Below are 17482 nucleotides of genomic sequence, written 5' to 3'. Positions count from 1 at the left end.
TATGAGGTATCTAAAGTAGTCAGATTCTTTAAAGGTAGAAATGTGGTTGCCAGGGGCTGGGTGGGAAGGGGAAATGGGAAGATGGTGTTCAATGGGTATAGAGTTTCAATGTTGCAAGGTAAAAAATTTCTGGAGATCTGTTGCACAACAATACACATATAGGTAAGACTGCCATACACTTTAAAAAATGCTTAAGATGGTACATTTTATGTTATGTGTTTTTACCACAATTTTTTTTAAAAAAGAAGGAAATCCTGACCCATGCTACAATATGGATGGACTTTGAAGATATTATGTTAAATGAAATAAGCCAGACACAGAGGGACAAATGTATGATTCCCCTTATATGAGATACTTAGAGTAGTCAAATTCACAGAGACGGAAAGTGGAATGGTAATTTCCAGGGGCCATGGGGAGAGACGAATGGGAAGTTACTGTTTTATATATAAAGAGTTTCAATTTTGCAAAATGAAAAGTTCTGGAGATGGACGATGGTGATGGTTGCACAACAGTGTGAATGTACTTAGTGCAACTGAACTGTACACTTAGAAATGGTTAAGATAGTAAATTTTTTGTTATGTGTATTGTACCACAATTTAAAAGTTCATGAAAGAGAAGGATCCTGTTTAGGGTAGTAACTTTTTTTTTCTTTAATTAATTAATTTATTTTTGGCTGCATTGGGTCTTCGCTGCTGTGCGTGGGCTTTCTCTAGTTGCGGTGAGCAGGAGCTACTCTTCGTTGTGGTGGTGCGAGAGCTTCACATTGCGGTGGCTTCTCTTGTTGCGGAGCACGGGTTCTAGGTGTGCAGGCTTCAGTAGTTGCAGCACGCAGGCCCTAGAGCACACAGACTTCAGTAGTTGTGGCATGTGGGCTCAGTAGTTATGGCTTGCAGGCTCTAGAGCGTATGCTCAGTAGTTGTGGCGCATGGGCTTAGTGCTCCGTGACATGTGGGAACTTCACCGACCAGGGCTCGAACCTGTGTCCCCTGCATTGGCAGGCAGATTCTCAACCACTGCGCCACCAGGGAAGTCCCTGGGGTAGTAACTTTTTTAATGATAATTTTAAACCTTATTTTAAAATGCAAGGTAAAATAACATTTTTCTTGCCAGAATGAAAAGATAATATAAATCCTTTTCAGAGTTTTAAGTTTCCATGACAACGTTTGAAGGTACTTTTTAGCACTTAACCATCCATTCATGTGAACTTTTATTACCTTTACAAACTATTTAAAATCTTTATAAGGAAAAGCTCTTAGTTCCTGTAGTAATATAAGAAATGCATTTATTAGGCAAATAATATTTCCTCAATTCTTTGTTTCTTTTGGACAAGAAAGAGGAGATGTTTTCTTGGACACTTAAGTTCGTGTAATGCTTCTGTCAAATATGTCTGACTAGAATAGAAAGCTTGGAAGAAATAGCTGGAAATTAGATTAGTTATGTGAAGATGCTGCCATATTACAAGGAGCTTTAAAAGACAGGCAGAAGATTTCAGATGAATATAAAAGTATAAGTTTTAGTACATGAATTGAGTGGTAGGTGTATAAATGTGCATTTTATTATTTTGGTTCATAGTTTATATAGACACAAATCATAAATATATGATACTAGAGAATAAAACAATGTAACAATTGCCTTTAAAAAATTAGAGTTGCCAAATACCATAAGGACTCAGTATTAAACTTCTTTGGTTCTTTGTTTATCACCTTGCTGCAGTGGTGCATGAGTTTCCTGGGGGCGGGATCATGCTCTATTCATCTCTGAATATCGAAGCCCTAATATAGGACCTCACATAGCAATTATTCATGTTTTTTGAAAGCATAATAGACTGAATTTCCCTCTTCATCTCTATTGTCACTTAATAATTTCTCATTCTCTTAACATACTATCCTTTGCTCAATTCTGTATCCATGTGAGTTGCCACCAACAGGCAAATTGTTTAGCTTCAGTCTAACTAGAATTGCTGTGAAATCAGTTTTTTATTCATCTCTAAATAATTCATCTTATTCATTCATTTATCTCTCTTATACATACTCTCCAAGGATTATTCATGCCTTTTATTCTCTTAAGCTCTCTTGTTCTTCCTCTTTCCTAACCTTATGCCCTACAGAGGAAACTAAAACCATCTGGTGAGAGCTCCCATCTGAGTTCTTATTTTCAGCAGAGCATGAACCCAGCAATGTTTCTTCCCTCCGGTTTCTGATGAAGAAGTTTCTTTCCTCCTTTATTATCATTATTTTTGAAAACTCAATAATGTATACATCGTAGGGGGGAAAAGAATCACCCTCCCTCTGAAACTAACTTCAGCTTTACATGAGACTTTTATCTCAGCCCAGCCAGACCATGACAGGTGGTGAAGGGAAGGGAACATAATGCCTGCTCAGATGTTCTTCCCCTTCCTCTCCCCCTTCCCTGATTCTGGCCCTACCACCACCTCTGGCCTGTAGTCCACCCTTCACTTTATTCCACTGTCCCCATTGTTGAGCATGGGCATCTGAGTCTGAATAGGTAAATCAGACTTAAGCCCTGCGTTTTGTTTCAACATACCATTTATTGGTACCTACTTTGTGTCATGCACTGTGGCAGATGCTTTACATGTCATTTGATTCTTTCCACATGCAGTCTAAATTCTAAACCAAAGTTTAGAAATGAGAATAACCTGTAGGTTGGGGGCTGGCTGCACGTTCTCAGTTGGTGCTAATATTTTACATGGAATTCCTTATTTTCTTTTGTATTACTCTTATCAAACTATTGTATCAATATTTATTTTGTTTTCCCTAACACAGTAGTAAGATGACAGAATTCTTATTTTCCTTTTGTTTGTGTCCCATTTATAGCACTCCTATTTAAGAGTGCTTCTTCAGTGTACTGTATTTTGTATAAATTCTGAGAGCTTTATGACCTGCCAATTGGACCATGTTCACATTTTGAGTAGAGCCATGCAGCTTGGTGCTTTCTCAGTGATCACTGCTGAAAATCATGAAAGATTATGTGATCCATTCGTATAAGATTTATGAATACTAACAAGCCTTTTGATTATCATTATCTGGTTGGTAAGTGTAGAGTTAGTATGAATGGACGACCAGATTATTACCCTCTTTTTTTACCTGGCAGTAACACTATAACTTAAACCACAGAGAGTATGTATTCTTTTTGGCCACAGTGAATCAAAAGATTGGTCTTGATACAATTTATAAATGAATGAAACATACAACCGTAGCAACTGATTTAATTGCCTCCAAGTCAGAGACCAGCAAGGGAAACTTGATTGTTAAAAAGGGGAGGAAAAAATCCTTACATTTAGTAATGCAATTTTAACTAATTCCTTTATTCAACAAATAACTAATTATGTGCCAGAGAGACAAAAACAAGGTACAGTCCTCTCCATCTTTAAGGAGCTTGCATTAGAGTAGGCAGTCAAACTTCTCTTTGTCCTCCACAATACCTAGTAGAAGTCTTGTACATAGATGGCCAAAGTTAATTCACTCAGCAAATATTTCTTGTGTGCCTACTATGTGCCAATAGTGATTGACAGGTGATGTCATATCTACAGCTGGTTAATGGTGCTTCTTGGGAATTGTAAATATGTCCATCCTTTTCACTGGTTACTAGAAACTGAAATTGGAAAATTGTCTTGCTTTCTTCTGGCATGTAAATATATAATGCTTTCCTAATTAGAGAGAAAGGGGTTAAATTAATTAAACTTCTCATAGCAATGTAATTTGTTTTTCATAATGAAAACTGTTCTGCCTCAAAAGATTTTCTTTTTTCTTTCTTTATTTTTAATTTTATTTATTGATTGATTGATTGTTGGCTGTATTGGGTCTTTGTTGCTGCGTGCAGGCTTTCTCTAGTTGAGGCAAGCGGGGGCTGCTCTTTGTTGCGGTGCATGGGCTTCTCATTGCAGTGGCTTCTCCCATTGTGGAGCACGGACTCTAAGCGCACGGGCTTCAGTAGTTGTGACACGTGGGCTCAGTAGTTGTGGCACACAGGCTTAGTTGCTCTGCGGCATGTGGGATCTTCCCAGACCAGGGCTTGAACCCGTGTCCCCTGCATTGGCAGGTGGATTCTTAACCACTGCGCCACCAGTGAAGTCCTAAAGCACGTTTTTTAAGGACTGTTTTTTTCTCTTTGTATAGCCTACAAGTATTATTGAGATAGCAAATCAAACAAAATTTTTAAACAAGAATTAGCCTCCAACTTGCCAATTCTTTGTTTCAAATAATTTGATATTTTAGACCAGTAGATCTTAACTAAGGGTGATTTTGCACCTGCCACTGCTGCCCACCCCCACCCCCCCACCCCACAAGGACATTTAGTAGTGTCAGGAGACATTTTTGGTTGTCACAGCTGGGTGAGAGGTTACAGGGAGGCTGCTGGCATCTAGTGGATAGAGACCAGGGATGCTGCTAAAACATCCTGCAAATGCACATGACAGCCCCATACAACCAAGAATTGCCCAAGAATTGCATTAATACCATGGTTTAGAAATCCTGTTTCAGATAGTGTACTTTGTAGTCAATGTTGAAAAGCATATATCATTATATATAACATGTAACACCAAACTATAAGAGACTAAAAGTAGTTATTTCTGTCTGTTTTATTTACCAGATGGCTTTTGAGTGCTGTCTGTATGCCAGGAGATAGGAGTTCCACATATTTTGAAGGCATAAGGTCCCAGTTCTCAAAGAGCTCACATTCTAAAGATAGAGATGATATGTAAACTAAAAAATTATAAAATAATATGCTAAGTTTTATAATAGAGCTAAGAAGTAAATAGCTTTGTTTGGGTGCATCAGAGAAGACTTGACAGAGGAGGTAAAGCTTGAGTAGTTTGTAGAAATTCTGCTCAAACTTGGAACACTCATTAGATGCTAGTTAGGAAAGGACAGCCCAAGCAGAGAGAACAGCATGTGGAAAAGCCTGGAAGTTTGTGAAACAGCAAGAATTATAAGTAGTTTATTATGCTTAAATGAAGCTGGAGTTTTAGGAAGAGGCCTGCCTTAGGAGGGCCTTGAAGCCAAGGGGTTTGGAATTTTCCTGAGGGCAGGGATGTAATACAACTAATGCCCAGTTTACAGAAATCATTCTGAAGGTTGTACACAGGATGGAGTTAAGACACCCTCTGAGAGAATAGTTTAACTGACCCAATAAGAGATCGTGATGGTCTGAAATAAACACAGAAAGATCTGATTGTTGGGACTTGGTATCTTGAATGTTTTGAATAGTGTGGGAAGACGTAGATGGAAGATGTAGATTAAGAAGATATAGGATGACTTCCACACTTCATCTTGGGGATTTTATGGGTGCTGGAGCCATTAACCAGGGTAGAATTAACACGGGAGGAGACAGCAGATTTTAGAGAGTGGGTGATGGAAAAAAATGTTTTCAAACATGTTATCTTTGCAGTATCTGTGGACCATATGCTTTTTGCCCAGGAGCTTATTGAATACGTGTCTGATTATGATTGTTAGAAAAGACACAGAAGAAGCATTGTAGCCTAGGAGTGAAGAACTCTGTTTCTTAGTAGTTTGCCAGTGATTGCTTAAAAGGCCTTGGAAGTATGACTCATTTTTTTCATCTGTAATGTTTGGAGCATGGTGATGGAAACATACCTCTTAGGGGTGTTGTTATACGTGATAGTGAGCTAAAGAATAAATAATTGACTATTAAAAGGCATTTGATATATTGTAGTAGTTAAACATTTTGGGGACTATAGCAACTGTTTACCAAGATAGATGTTTATATACCCAAGTTAGGTTCCTAAGATCACTCATTCTGATGGCCTTTGAGTAACACTGGCTGAATTGCATGGATTGCCTCTGGTGTGGTTTAGATAAGCTTTTGGTTTTTGTTTTAGACTTTTCATTACTCTAGCATGGTTTTTCCCTGCTTTTTGCATTAGAAGAAAAATGTTGTCTTGCTGTTTATAACCAAACATCGTATGTTTATACTTCTACTATTAAAAAATAATAAAATAAATACTACCTTAAAAGAGTTCACTAAAAATGCATTAGCTAATAAACATGAAAAGAAAAACAATTGTAAAACATTGGTCATTTCTGGGTTGTTTTAATGTTCTTCATTGAGGCTTCTCTGTCCATGAACCCTTTGAGCAGGAAGCAATATAAGGTTTCTTCTGATTGTTACTACTAACACATTGTAAAGATCTTTTTTCTTTAATCTATTTAGTACAGGATCTATTTAGTACTGGCCTCTGTCCCAGAATACCATCAGAGATAAGGCTATTATCCTTTCATTGAGCATTATCCTGGGAAAGTCTTTATAAAATTGAACTCTGTTGCACCTGCTGACCTCCTTTTTTAAATGAAAAAAGAGTGGGGATGGAGATTATGTTCACTGAATTCAGATGGAGCAGTGTGTTTGACAGCACTGACACAATATGCTTTAGTTAGGGCCTCTTATATTGTGCAAATCGATTCCACCTTGGACTCTGAAAGAAGTAAGTTGACAATTCAGATTAGGAAGTTGATGATCACGTTGGGTGCTCTGCAGTTATTGGCACAGTTGCTATTTTTTCATGAGCAATTCTATAATAGGACTCCCAGTTATTTTAGAATTAATCTAAGATGTTTGCTTGCCATTGCTGTCATATTTTCTCTAAAATTGCTATAAATAGTATCTAGTTCCATTATCTTTAAACACAAAAGCCTAATTTTAGAAGAGTTAGATGCTTAATATTCATGTTTAACTTAAAAAAAAGAAAGAAAGTCATTAAAATGAAGAGAATGATTGAAAACAATTTTAGAAACTTAGTTTTCTATTGAGTCTATCTTAAGAGCTGAAGAAACTTGAAGAACAGTGCCATGTAACTTTCAAGTATCTCTTTAAAAATATTTTACACTGTCAAGTTACTTGAATTATTTTTATATAAAATAGATGCTACATGTATTTATGTAAATGTGCTATTAAGGCCCACGTATTCAAACACTTAGCAAGTTGGCTGCTGGTTTATGGGCAGCATTACTGAATTAAATGCAGGTTTGTGGCTTTCTAAAAGTGCTTTTGATTGAAAGGACCAGATATAAATGAAACAAATCTCCCAATTTTGTTGTCCCAACAAATCTTTTTTTCTATATTCCCTTCTAGTTCCTTCTCACATCCTCACATGATGTTTCCATAATGAACAATGTTAAAGTCTGCCTTCACATTATAATTTAAACATTTTCCATGGTGATACAGTGCAAAATCTCATTATTGCTATGACATAAATGCAAAGCTATTCTGTTTGTATTTAATAATGAAGTATTTGACCAAATTAGTAACCTTGTAAGCACTTCAATTAATGAAATACAAACAGTTTACATGATATAATGTAGTAGGTCTCAGCAAAATTAGAACTAAAGCCTAGATCTCCTTATTTAACAGTATCTGTTGTACAATGAATCTTACAGTATTCTAGTTGCTGTGTTATAAAATTAGCAGGTCAGTTAAATAAGACTTATCAAAGATAGGGTGTACTGTATCCATTTGAATTTTATGTATTATTTAGATATATATTAGCCATATAGTCAGGGAATAACCAATCTAGGACTGAATTTAAGCTGTTTTAAACTATCTGAAAACAGGGAGTCCTTTGATCAATTTATTGATTTTATCAATTAATTCAGTTTATTTACAGTTACTGTTTCCTGCCTTTTAAATAAGGAAAAAGTAATATATTATCTGAATGCATATGTGCTATATGCAATAATTTTAAATATTTAGTAATGGAGAGCATCAGAAGGAGAGATGGCATATGTAGCTGAAGATGGGTTTCGTAGTCAAAGAGATCTAGGGTTTAACCCCAGCATTACTGGCTTAGCAGCTGTGTCACCCTGGACAAGTTATTTACCTTGTCTCTTAGCCTCTATTTTCTCCTCCGTCAAGTGGGCTTAAAAAGGCCTACCTAATGGAGTTATAGTAAATAATATAATTTTTATATATGTTGAGAGGAGAGGCTCACCCCACTGCATAATAGGAGGAAAGGCCAGGTCCTCTATCTATCCCAGCCCTGCTCTTGGCGTGGGGAAGAGAACCAGCCTCAGGAATGGGCTGCTTTCAGCCTAACCCTCAGAAGCACTGGGGCTGGCAGAAACTCTTGGTTTCTTCAAGAGGATATTTTTATCATGTTTCTTTGGTTCTGTTGTTTGAAGACATTCCTAAACACAGTTTGGTCAGTTACAATGAAAAGTTGACTCTTTATTAAAAAAAAAAATATGTGTATTTGTATGTCATCTTGTATAGGGCCTGATATATGGCACTCAATAAAATTAGCTCTAGTACTTATTGTTATTACCCTTAATATTATTAATTAAAATTTATATATAAGTTACCAGAGAAAAATCTGTTTCAAATGATTGAGAATTGATACTATAGACCAAATCAGACTTTTATTAATTCTATAATGTTTGAAAGTTGTATATGTTGAGTTAATATTAACCAATAAAATAAAGTGAATTAATAGAAGAATTTATTTGGATTCTGTTCTGCTAGCTAACATATAGCTTTTCTTTCAACAGGCTCAGCCCTATGCAGCTACGACCTAAAGCCTTCTGAATATACTACATCATCAAAAGCTTCTGTTCTTTGCCCCAAACTGCCTGTTCCAGCGAGGTAAATTTTATTGTATTTTGTTAACTTGTGACTTCTGTTTTTGTAGGTAGATTTTAAACTGTATATGTTTTTCTGAGAAAAGAGTCACCTGATGATACCTGTTGCCCAGTTTCAGTGCTTTTACAACAAAATTTTAAAAGTAGTAATAGAAATGACATTGTGAATTTCACATCATTTTAAAACACACACACACACAGGCAAATTACTTTTCTCATTCTCAGCTATTTTAAATTTCTTTTGGGGGCTCACTTTTTTTTTTTTTTAATGCCATAGTTTTTAAGTATACAAAGCTGCTGAATCATTATAAAACCCACAACAAAATTGGAAGCCAAGTCTCACACTCTCCGAAGATTCTTTGAAGTTGGCCATACTTACTGGTATTATTTTAAAATTTTCTTTGTAAGTTTAAAAAATATGCCAATGATTATTCTCCATAGTTTATTTCAAGCTCTATCCTTTAGGTACATTCTCTATAGTAAGCTGTTTGTCTTAATCAACAAACATTTATTGTTAAGTACCTACTGCGTGTAATGGATGCAAAGATGAAACAAGAAATGTTCTTTGTTTGGAAGGATCTCACAGTAGTTTTAAGTAAAGCAAATTTTAAAATTATAAATTGATTTTTTTAAAAAAGGAAATAAATTCTCAAGCATTGTGGAATATATCCTCAGAATTAGGTATATAGTTTTTGGAGCATGTCTGATCTTGAGAACCTTAGCATATATCACTAACCATGTATGACATGAGTATTTCCCAGGAATATTGAATCAAAACCACTTTTTACTGTATCTCAGTATGTTATAGCAAGCTATTAGTTAAAATTCTTATCTTATGTCTCCTTTCCTTCAACTTGCTTATGGGTGTTACTTGCGCTTTATTAACTTGAATTTGAAATTTTCTGTTGAAAAGACGACAAAGGATATATCAGTTTAATTGATTTCCAGCTCTTTTAGTACTGTCAAGTTGCTATTGAAATTAAAATTTAAAGCCTACAGACATAAAAATAATGGGACTGTTTTAAAAGATACTAAGTAGGAGGGACCTACAAATTATGGGCTTAGACCAGTAGGTAGGGAAACTCCATTCATGAAAATTGAGAATATTAGGGAGGCTGAGACAGTAAAGAAAGGAGGTTCTTTGAATAGAGAAAATTATCAATGTAGAAACAAGAAAAGCTCTGTTCTCTATTCAACTGCTAAAACCTATTTTAAATGCATACTTTGAGTATAGAGTCACTATTTTAAGGCATAAGTATATTATAAAAGGATAACCAGAAAGCCGTGGTATGAGAATGAGGTTGCTCTGCTCTAGTATAATATGGGTGGGCAGTTCATACTTCAAATCCTCCGGCACCTCTGACCTCTGACTCTACCATGTTGAGGACTGCCTGTTCCTGGTTATCCTGGGTGATCCAGTCTTGGCTGCACATTCATGGACGTCTCACATACAGCATCCTAAGGGCATTCACTAGGAGACAAAACGTAGTATTAGGGGCTTGGGTTTTAGAGATGGACAGGCTTGGCTTCTAACAAGGTTATCCACTAATGTTTTAGTAATCCAAGATGCAATGATGAACCTAAACCGTGTGAAAACCGGCTATGTACTATATTTATATTGTATTTAAAGATCCTCACATCTTACTTAGTCGTTCACCGTCTATCACTTTTGTCTGAACTCACGTTGTTGGAAGGTAAAAGAGAAGCAACAGTTGATAGAAGGAAGGCAAATCAAGATCTTGTAAATATCATCTGGTATTTGGCAAAGTGAAAGGATCAAAAAACAAGAATAAATTTGTTTTAATAAAAAACTTAGGGCACTACCCTGTTTCACACACAGTGTTAGATACCAAATCTCCAAAGATGAGTAAGACCTAGTCTCTGTCCTTAAGAAACTCTGTCCTTAAAAAGAGTAGGGACTATGCTTTGATTGACTTTTCTATATGTACCAGAAGACCAGCACTAGGCAAACCTGTGATGCAGGCAAATGGCCCTCAGCATCTTTTATGTCTCCTTTGCTGTCTCCCTGGGAGCACAGCAGTGGGACAGAAAGAACTGAACTTTGAGTCCGGATAGGCCTGGGGCTGAAATCTGTTCGACCACTTTCTATTTGTCAGCTTAAGCAAGTCTGTTAAGCCCTCAGTAAACCAAGTTTTCTCATATGTAAAATGGGACTATCAATACCTCTCCCATGGAATTGTCATAAGGATTAAGTAAGATAATATGTGTTAAATATTCATTATTGTGGTTGGCATTTGGCTTAGGAACTATTCTAGAGCCTTCCAACCTTCCTGGGTACCCAGGAACCTTCTGCAGCTGAAGGTGCCTGTTTTAAAGAAAAGCAGTTGTAAACTAATTTGCAATAAAACATTAGTGCCACATAATTTCCAAATGGTTACTGTTCCTAAGAGCTTTTGAATTTTAAAAGCAAATGCCTAGAAAGGGCCATATTGTATCCAAATTCAGAACTCTACTGGTGACATGCTAAACATAGTAGCAACAGGGAGTCTAGCCAGCCCTTATACTTACAGTGCTTAAAGGTTTGGGTATAGCTAGAAAAAGTTGCAATACTAGAAACAGATTTCATAAGTTCAGTTTATTCATCAAACATTTATTTTGGTACTTCCAGATGCCAGAAATGGTACTTGGTGTTGAGGAATTAACATGATATGGAAATAAGAAAATAATAGCCAAGAAAAAAATATTATCTATATTTTTTAAGTGAAGGATTCAAGGTGAATTAACATTTATAAATCATCTATTGGATGCCAAGTACAATATTATGTTTCTCATATGTACTATCTCACTTAACCCTCACAAAAGCCTATAAGGATACTGTCCCTAATTTATAGATGAGGAAATAGAAAATAAGAGGTTAAATGGGTTGCCCAAGGCCACACAACTAATTGTTGGGAATCAGAATTTGAATCTCAGGTCTTGTAAAGTCTATACCACAGTTAGTTTGAAGGGAAAAAAGGGAGTATAGGAATGAAAGAGGAGAGAAAAGAAATAAAATGAAATGTGTGAAAATCACTGCACATTGCCATTAGATTCTTGATTACTTATTTCCTCCCTTTGCTGTGCTATAGAGATATTGCCAAAACCCTTTATTTTTATTCTTTCTTAAATAAAACTTTTAATGAGAAGTCTTGTATAATTGCTTATTTATAACCTGAAGTTTTAAGATAATTGTGTGAAGTGCAAACTCCTATCTTCTCTTACAAAGGCATATGGACAAGATATTAGGCATTGTTTGTCATCATACTTTGAGGGAGCTCATTAACTGTGATAGTCTGGACTTAAAGGCAAATGGGCAATATGTTTGCCAAGGTAAGATACAATTTTCCTATGAGTGGCTAATTTTAAAAAAATCTTTGAAAGACTCATTATAAATTCATTTTGTTCTTGTTGACTAATGTTTCAATAAAGTGAAACAGCATCGGTTCCTAATGAAACAACACTGACTTCTTAAAGATTCAATATTCTGTAGGCTTCAAAAGGTAGAAAAACTTACTGTAAATAGAATACTTTATGCTCGTTCTCTTAATTAAGAAGCACAGAGTGTGTCATTTAGGTTAGACACTAAAGTAGAAGTGATCTCATATACTAGGTTCTCAGAAGGGTTATTTTCTGAGAGGTATATGAAATCAGGTAACATCTTAAATTCATTGTATCACATGGGATTTAAATGGTAAAATATAAGACAAACCATTTCAATGCCATGATTACTAAAATTTTTTAAAATAATAAAATAAAATAATTCATGACTAGTCAAGTTGTTTCTGTTTGGGAAAGAGTTGAGAAAAAGAATGACAAGGGAATCTAGTACTTTTCACTTTAAAGCTAAGTATTTAATTTCATTTTTGCTGTTGTGTCCAGATATTATCTTTGGTCTTGTTTGCCTTCTATTTCTGTTATTCCTTACCACTAAGAGCAGCTTTTGACCATTTTGACCATCAGCTAAACAGTGTAATCAGCGTGTGCTATTTTTATACCTTTAAATTTAGAGCTGTCAGGTTTTTTTTAACTGACATAGATTGAATTATAAGGCAAGGGACTGTTATTTTATTCCAGTTCTTTGAAAGATACTTGTACAAGTACTCTTTCTAATTGGCCAAGTGTTTATATACAGTAGACAAATGACTTGAAAGCGTAAGTTCAAAACTGATATTACTCAGCTTTTCCTCTTAAATACAAATGAAGGATTAGAATTTTAAGACTATAATCTTTCCCTTTTCAAATCAGCTATCCTCATTATAAGTATGAAAAGCAGAAAAATACGAAAGCTACTGGGCATCCTGCTTCTACTAATTTAGAATCATTGATTTATGGGTAGACATTATTATTATTATTAAGATGTGAAAAGACTTAATAGAGGACTTACTTCTACCCTTTCAGCTAACAGAAGGAGGGACTGAGAAAGAGAGATGAAGTGACCTGTGTAATGTAAGGAGAATCACCCAGGGCTTTTGAACCCAAGTCCAGTTTTTCTTTATCACAATTTCCACTCTCTTTTGGAAATGGTGTATATTTCTATTTGAGTATAAAAATACATCAACATCCTGTTAGGATATGGGAGATTTAAGTGGAGCCGCCTCTGGACAGAGGATAAAGTTTACGGTTATATGACAGGAAAAAGGAAACAGGGGGGCAGGACCAAAAAAATTTGTGGGTTTTAAAAACAGAACATCAGTATCCTTAAGGTGGATGTATTTTATGTTCAAGGTTGGAGGCAAGTGAGTTAAACTGAGATGACATCAGAGATGTAGGGTAATAAAGCAGATGAAGATGTAGACAGTCATGGAGCAGAGAGGACTTTAGTTTTGAAGGACAGAGAACCAGCCTTTTAGTTAAAATACGGTTAAAAGTCCTTAGACAGGGACATTAACCTGGCAGGGACAGTATCTAGACAGTATCAGGAAAAAAATAGTTGTAGGTCACAACACATTTGTCAAGTTTAGAGGTTTCTGTCCCAAGTTAGCCTCCATTGAGTAGGAACTTCTAGTTAATCTTCTTTCATTCTTTCCTGTAATATTTCTAACTAAATCCATATCACCTAAAAGTATTCTGTAATTTAATGTCTTTTTAAATCATTAGTAAAACAACTTTTGGTCAAAAAATGGTGACTTACATACCTGTAATTCAAGCATTACTCAGAATGCTCTGGCTTTCTGCACTTTGTGACAAAATATCAAATCTTTGGTATTGTCTCTCACCAACACCATTTTGGAGGTGTATACAAATACACCCACACATCACAAGAGGCAATTTTTTAAAAATGAACATGCATGTCATCATCATTTTTGGATACATTTTACTTTAGAGCATAACTAAGGTAAGGCTAGATCTTTAAAATTATATTATTTTATTTTGCTCCATGAAGTTTAACATCACGGAAGATGTTGCTTATTCTTACTCCCAACGGTGCTCACGTACCAACATTTAAGGAAAATCAATATATAGTTCACTTATATTCTTACTTGATAAGAAATATTCTAATTGTTTTTTGAGGAAGGAAACAAAGGTAGTGTTTTGCTTTGGGTTATACAAAGTTGCTTTGCTGAGATTAGAAACCTTGGGATTTTATTTGGTGTTCAACCACGTAATCTTATTCACTAATTTGACCAAAATACAGTGCCAATCAAGAATGAGAACACACTTATTTCAGTCCAGTCAAAAGTGTTATGTTACACTGTGACTGATAGTCCTACAAATAATTCTGACAATGTGGGATTCGTGTTAGTAATGACTAAATTTTAACTTAATGCACACATAAATGTGTGTTTGTGCATAGGCGCATGTATGGGCTCTTTTAGAATCCAAATAAGTCACAACTGAGGGCATGTTCATAGAGCTTTGCTTAAAATCTCTCACTGATTAGTGCATACACGTTCTCAGAAGCTAAAATGGAACCATGTTATAACAAGCTATATTTATGTCATGGTTTATACATAGCTATGTTCCTTCACAACTGAAAGCTGCAGTCAGTATAAACCTGATATAATTGATTCCCTCTTTTTTGGACACAAATAATCTCATAATAATAATAACATACAAAAAGAAAAGAAAATGGCCCAGAATCCCATGACCCTAACAAATCAGAGATTTTTCATTTCTTTATATTTTTTCCTGTTCTCATTCTTATGTATATATCTTTTATACAGAGATGTAATCATCACATTAGATATCAATTTTGGGGTTTTTTCCCTTGTACTGTTAAATCATAAGTTCTTCCATACATTAGTATTCAAAGTTATTGTTTCAAATAGCTGCATATTATGCTGTATGTTGATGTCTTGGTATGACTACTTTGTATGAGTTATTAAGCTTGTGCCCCAAATACCTTTTTTAATCTAAGGTTTTGTATGCTGTTCTGAGAGAAGAAATACTCTATTAATGGTGGCATGTTTCAAGCAAAAGTATGTTTGTTTTTATTTTTAGATAGCTTATGGCAAAAATTCATTTTCAGTTCAATGAAGTATATGTTTGTAAGTTTTGCCATCTGCCCCTTGATTGATAGATGTGTAGGCTGAGGAGTTTAAGTGTTTGGTTTTGCTTTTAGTATGTGTGTATGTGTGTGTATATGTGTGTGTGTTTCTTTTCAGAAGGGGAGGGTAATGTCTTCTGTTGGAATATGCACTCCACCCTCTGATAAGGCTTGTGGTAAGATGTGCATCATGCCCCATGACGGTCATCTTCATAGCATTAAGCTCACAGCTCTTAGCTCCCATATGATGTGTGGAGGGTGGACTGTATTGCAGTCATATTCACCTTTCATTTGTGTGTTTGATGTGGCATTTATATTAAGTAGGAGTAATTTTTTTTCTGATTTTTTTTTCTTGTGTCACCAGTGCACCTATTCCATTCTTCCATCGCTGTGCTCCTGTGAACATTTCCTGCTATGCCAAGTTTGCAGAGGCCCTGATCACCTTTGTCAGTGACAATAGTGTCTTACACAGGCTGATTAGTGGAGTAATGACCAGCAAAGAAATTATATTGGGACTTTGCTTGTTATCACTAGGTAATTGTTTTTCTCATTATTAGCTATTGCATAGTACTGCAGTAGAAGACTGTTCTTTTAACCAAAATATGAATACTGCTGGGGATACTTGTAAATTGTTTAACTTCCCATAGCCAAAATAATTGTTTCAGAATATATATAGTTATAAATAGATACATATTTTTAAAAGAATATAATATATCTGAAACTCATTTCCCTTCTTTTTCTCTCATTGGAGAAAACTGGTGTATTCCCAAACTTTGATTACAAAGCCTATAATAACCTTTAATATGATAATAGGAGGTTTCTAATATCAGCACCCCTTTGTTTTTAGTTTTGATTCCAAAAGGCTTACTTGCTTATAAAAAGAGGCTACATATTCTCTTTTATATTTCCATCAAAGAGCAAGATTTCTGATATATTATGTTTGGATTATGTAATTTTTTTCATTGCTGCAATTAATATCTGTATTGCTTGAAAAAGTAGGAAATCTCCACTTGTTAGCCATTTAGTTTTTTGGTCAGTAAATAGATAATAAAATAAATAAAAGCAAATAAATTTTATTTTCAAGATGTAAATTCCCTATATTATCCTAGAACTATATGTAGCCATATCAGAATTTATAGACTTTTTTAGTTGGGAGAAGTAAACTGTAGTAGGAACCAAACAACTATTTTGTTATATAAGTAAAATGAGTGTTTATTCCTGTTAACACCAATTATAGTCATTGAGAAGTCTAGCTATATTTCTGTCTTGTCATTAGAGAGTATTTTCTTTTTGCTTAGGTAGTACTTGACTCAGTTGAAATAATGCTGTCCATATGAAAAACTATTTCTGTGATATTTGAAACGCTCCCATCTGTTTTTGGTTCCTGTACATTTATTGCAAATGTGAGTACCTTAATAATGTTACCTAGTCACAGATCCCAACCATTTATTTGGCTTTGCAAATGGTCCAAGGAAACTTGATTATTAGTCTAGCTTTATTTAAAAATTTTTTGATTTCTGAAATAGTTGAATACTTGAACCAAGAAAAAAAAATCCAAACCTAAAATAGTGTTAATAATGTTGTTAAGCCATTGGAATTCCATTTTTTATTAGAATGGTTTACTTTTGAGGTTTAAGATCTTTATTCATTTATTTGTGAAATGGGACTTTAGATAATTAAAGATGAACAAATTATGATTTCAGAAATGAATTTCCCCGTGCAAGGGTTAAATCTTCTCAGTTTCTTTTGAGATTTTCACTCAAGATTTTGGCATGTTGGAATTTAGCCTGGGGTGGGTAGAGGAGTTGGTTAAATAACTCAAACTAAGCTTTGCTCCTTTTTTGAAGAGCTTCTTAGTCAGGACCCCTGACCTCAGTTGAGAAGTAACGTCAGAGGAATTTTGGCTTCAGTAGTTTTCAGGATATTATTCTATAGAGTCAGACCATTTCTTGGAGTTTTAGAGGAGAAACAACCAGAAAAAGATAATATACCATCTGGCTTGTTGACCGAACATCAGAGAAGTTGGTCCTGAAACGCATAGGTGACTCAAGGAAGTGTAGCACCTAATTTAACTGATGTCTGTCTACATGTGGTAATTTTTCCGGTCACCAACACGGCATGTCATTCTCTACACTTTGTGTGTCGGCATCTATGTTTGCATGTGAGTTCTGATGTCTTCCTGTGGCAAATCCACAAAAGTTCTGTGCTGTTTTTGAGTCACCATATACATTTGCATATATTCTTTTCTGTCATTTATAAACCCAGTTAGGTGCCTTTGGTTTTAAGTGATGCTGTTCAAGTGGTACAAGTACCAAAGTCAAAGTACAAAAGCAGCCAGTTTCCTTTCTTACCTAAATTGGAGTCATGAACTTGTCAAGAGCAACAA

The 17482-nt window shown here is 35.1% G+C and overlaps 1 protein-coding gene across 6 annotated transcripts in view; it reads left to right on the top strand.

The window, feature by feature from the left end:
- SLC44A1 (solute carrier family 44 member 1) overlaps nt 1-17482 on the top strand; it is a 214451-nt gene that overhangs the window by 101093 nt on the left and 95876 nt on the right. For all 6 annotated transcript variants that reach the window (XR_003432562.1, XM_027105319.1, XM_027105321.1 and 3 more), the window contains exons 5-6: nt 8520-8613; nt 15461-15630. Coding sequence is in view for 5 of the 6 variants with exons in the window: in XM_027105319.1 (XP_026961120.1) it covers nt 8520-8613; nt 15461-15630 (264 nt within the window). In the remaining variant the exon portion in view is untranslated. The remainder of the gene's footprint in view (nt 1-8519; nt 8614-15460; nt 15631-17482) is intronic.

Source organism: Aethalodelphis obliquidens, unplaced genomic scaffold (assembly GCF_003676395.1).
Source record: "Aethalodelphis obliquidens isolate GAN/ISIS:26980383/991018 unplaced genomic scaffold, ASM367639v1 scaffold7, whole genome shotgun sequence".
Taxonomy (NCBI): Eukaryota; Metazoa; Chordata; class Mammalia; order Artiodactyla; family Delphinidae; genus Aethalodelphis; species Aethalodelphis obliquidens.
Note: the sequence above shows the minus strand (reverse complement) of the source record. Positions and strands in the feature narration are given on the sequence as shown.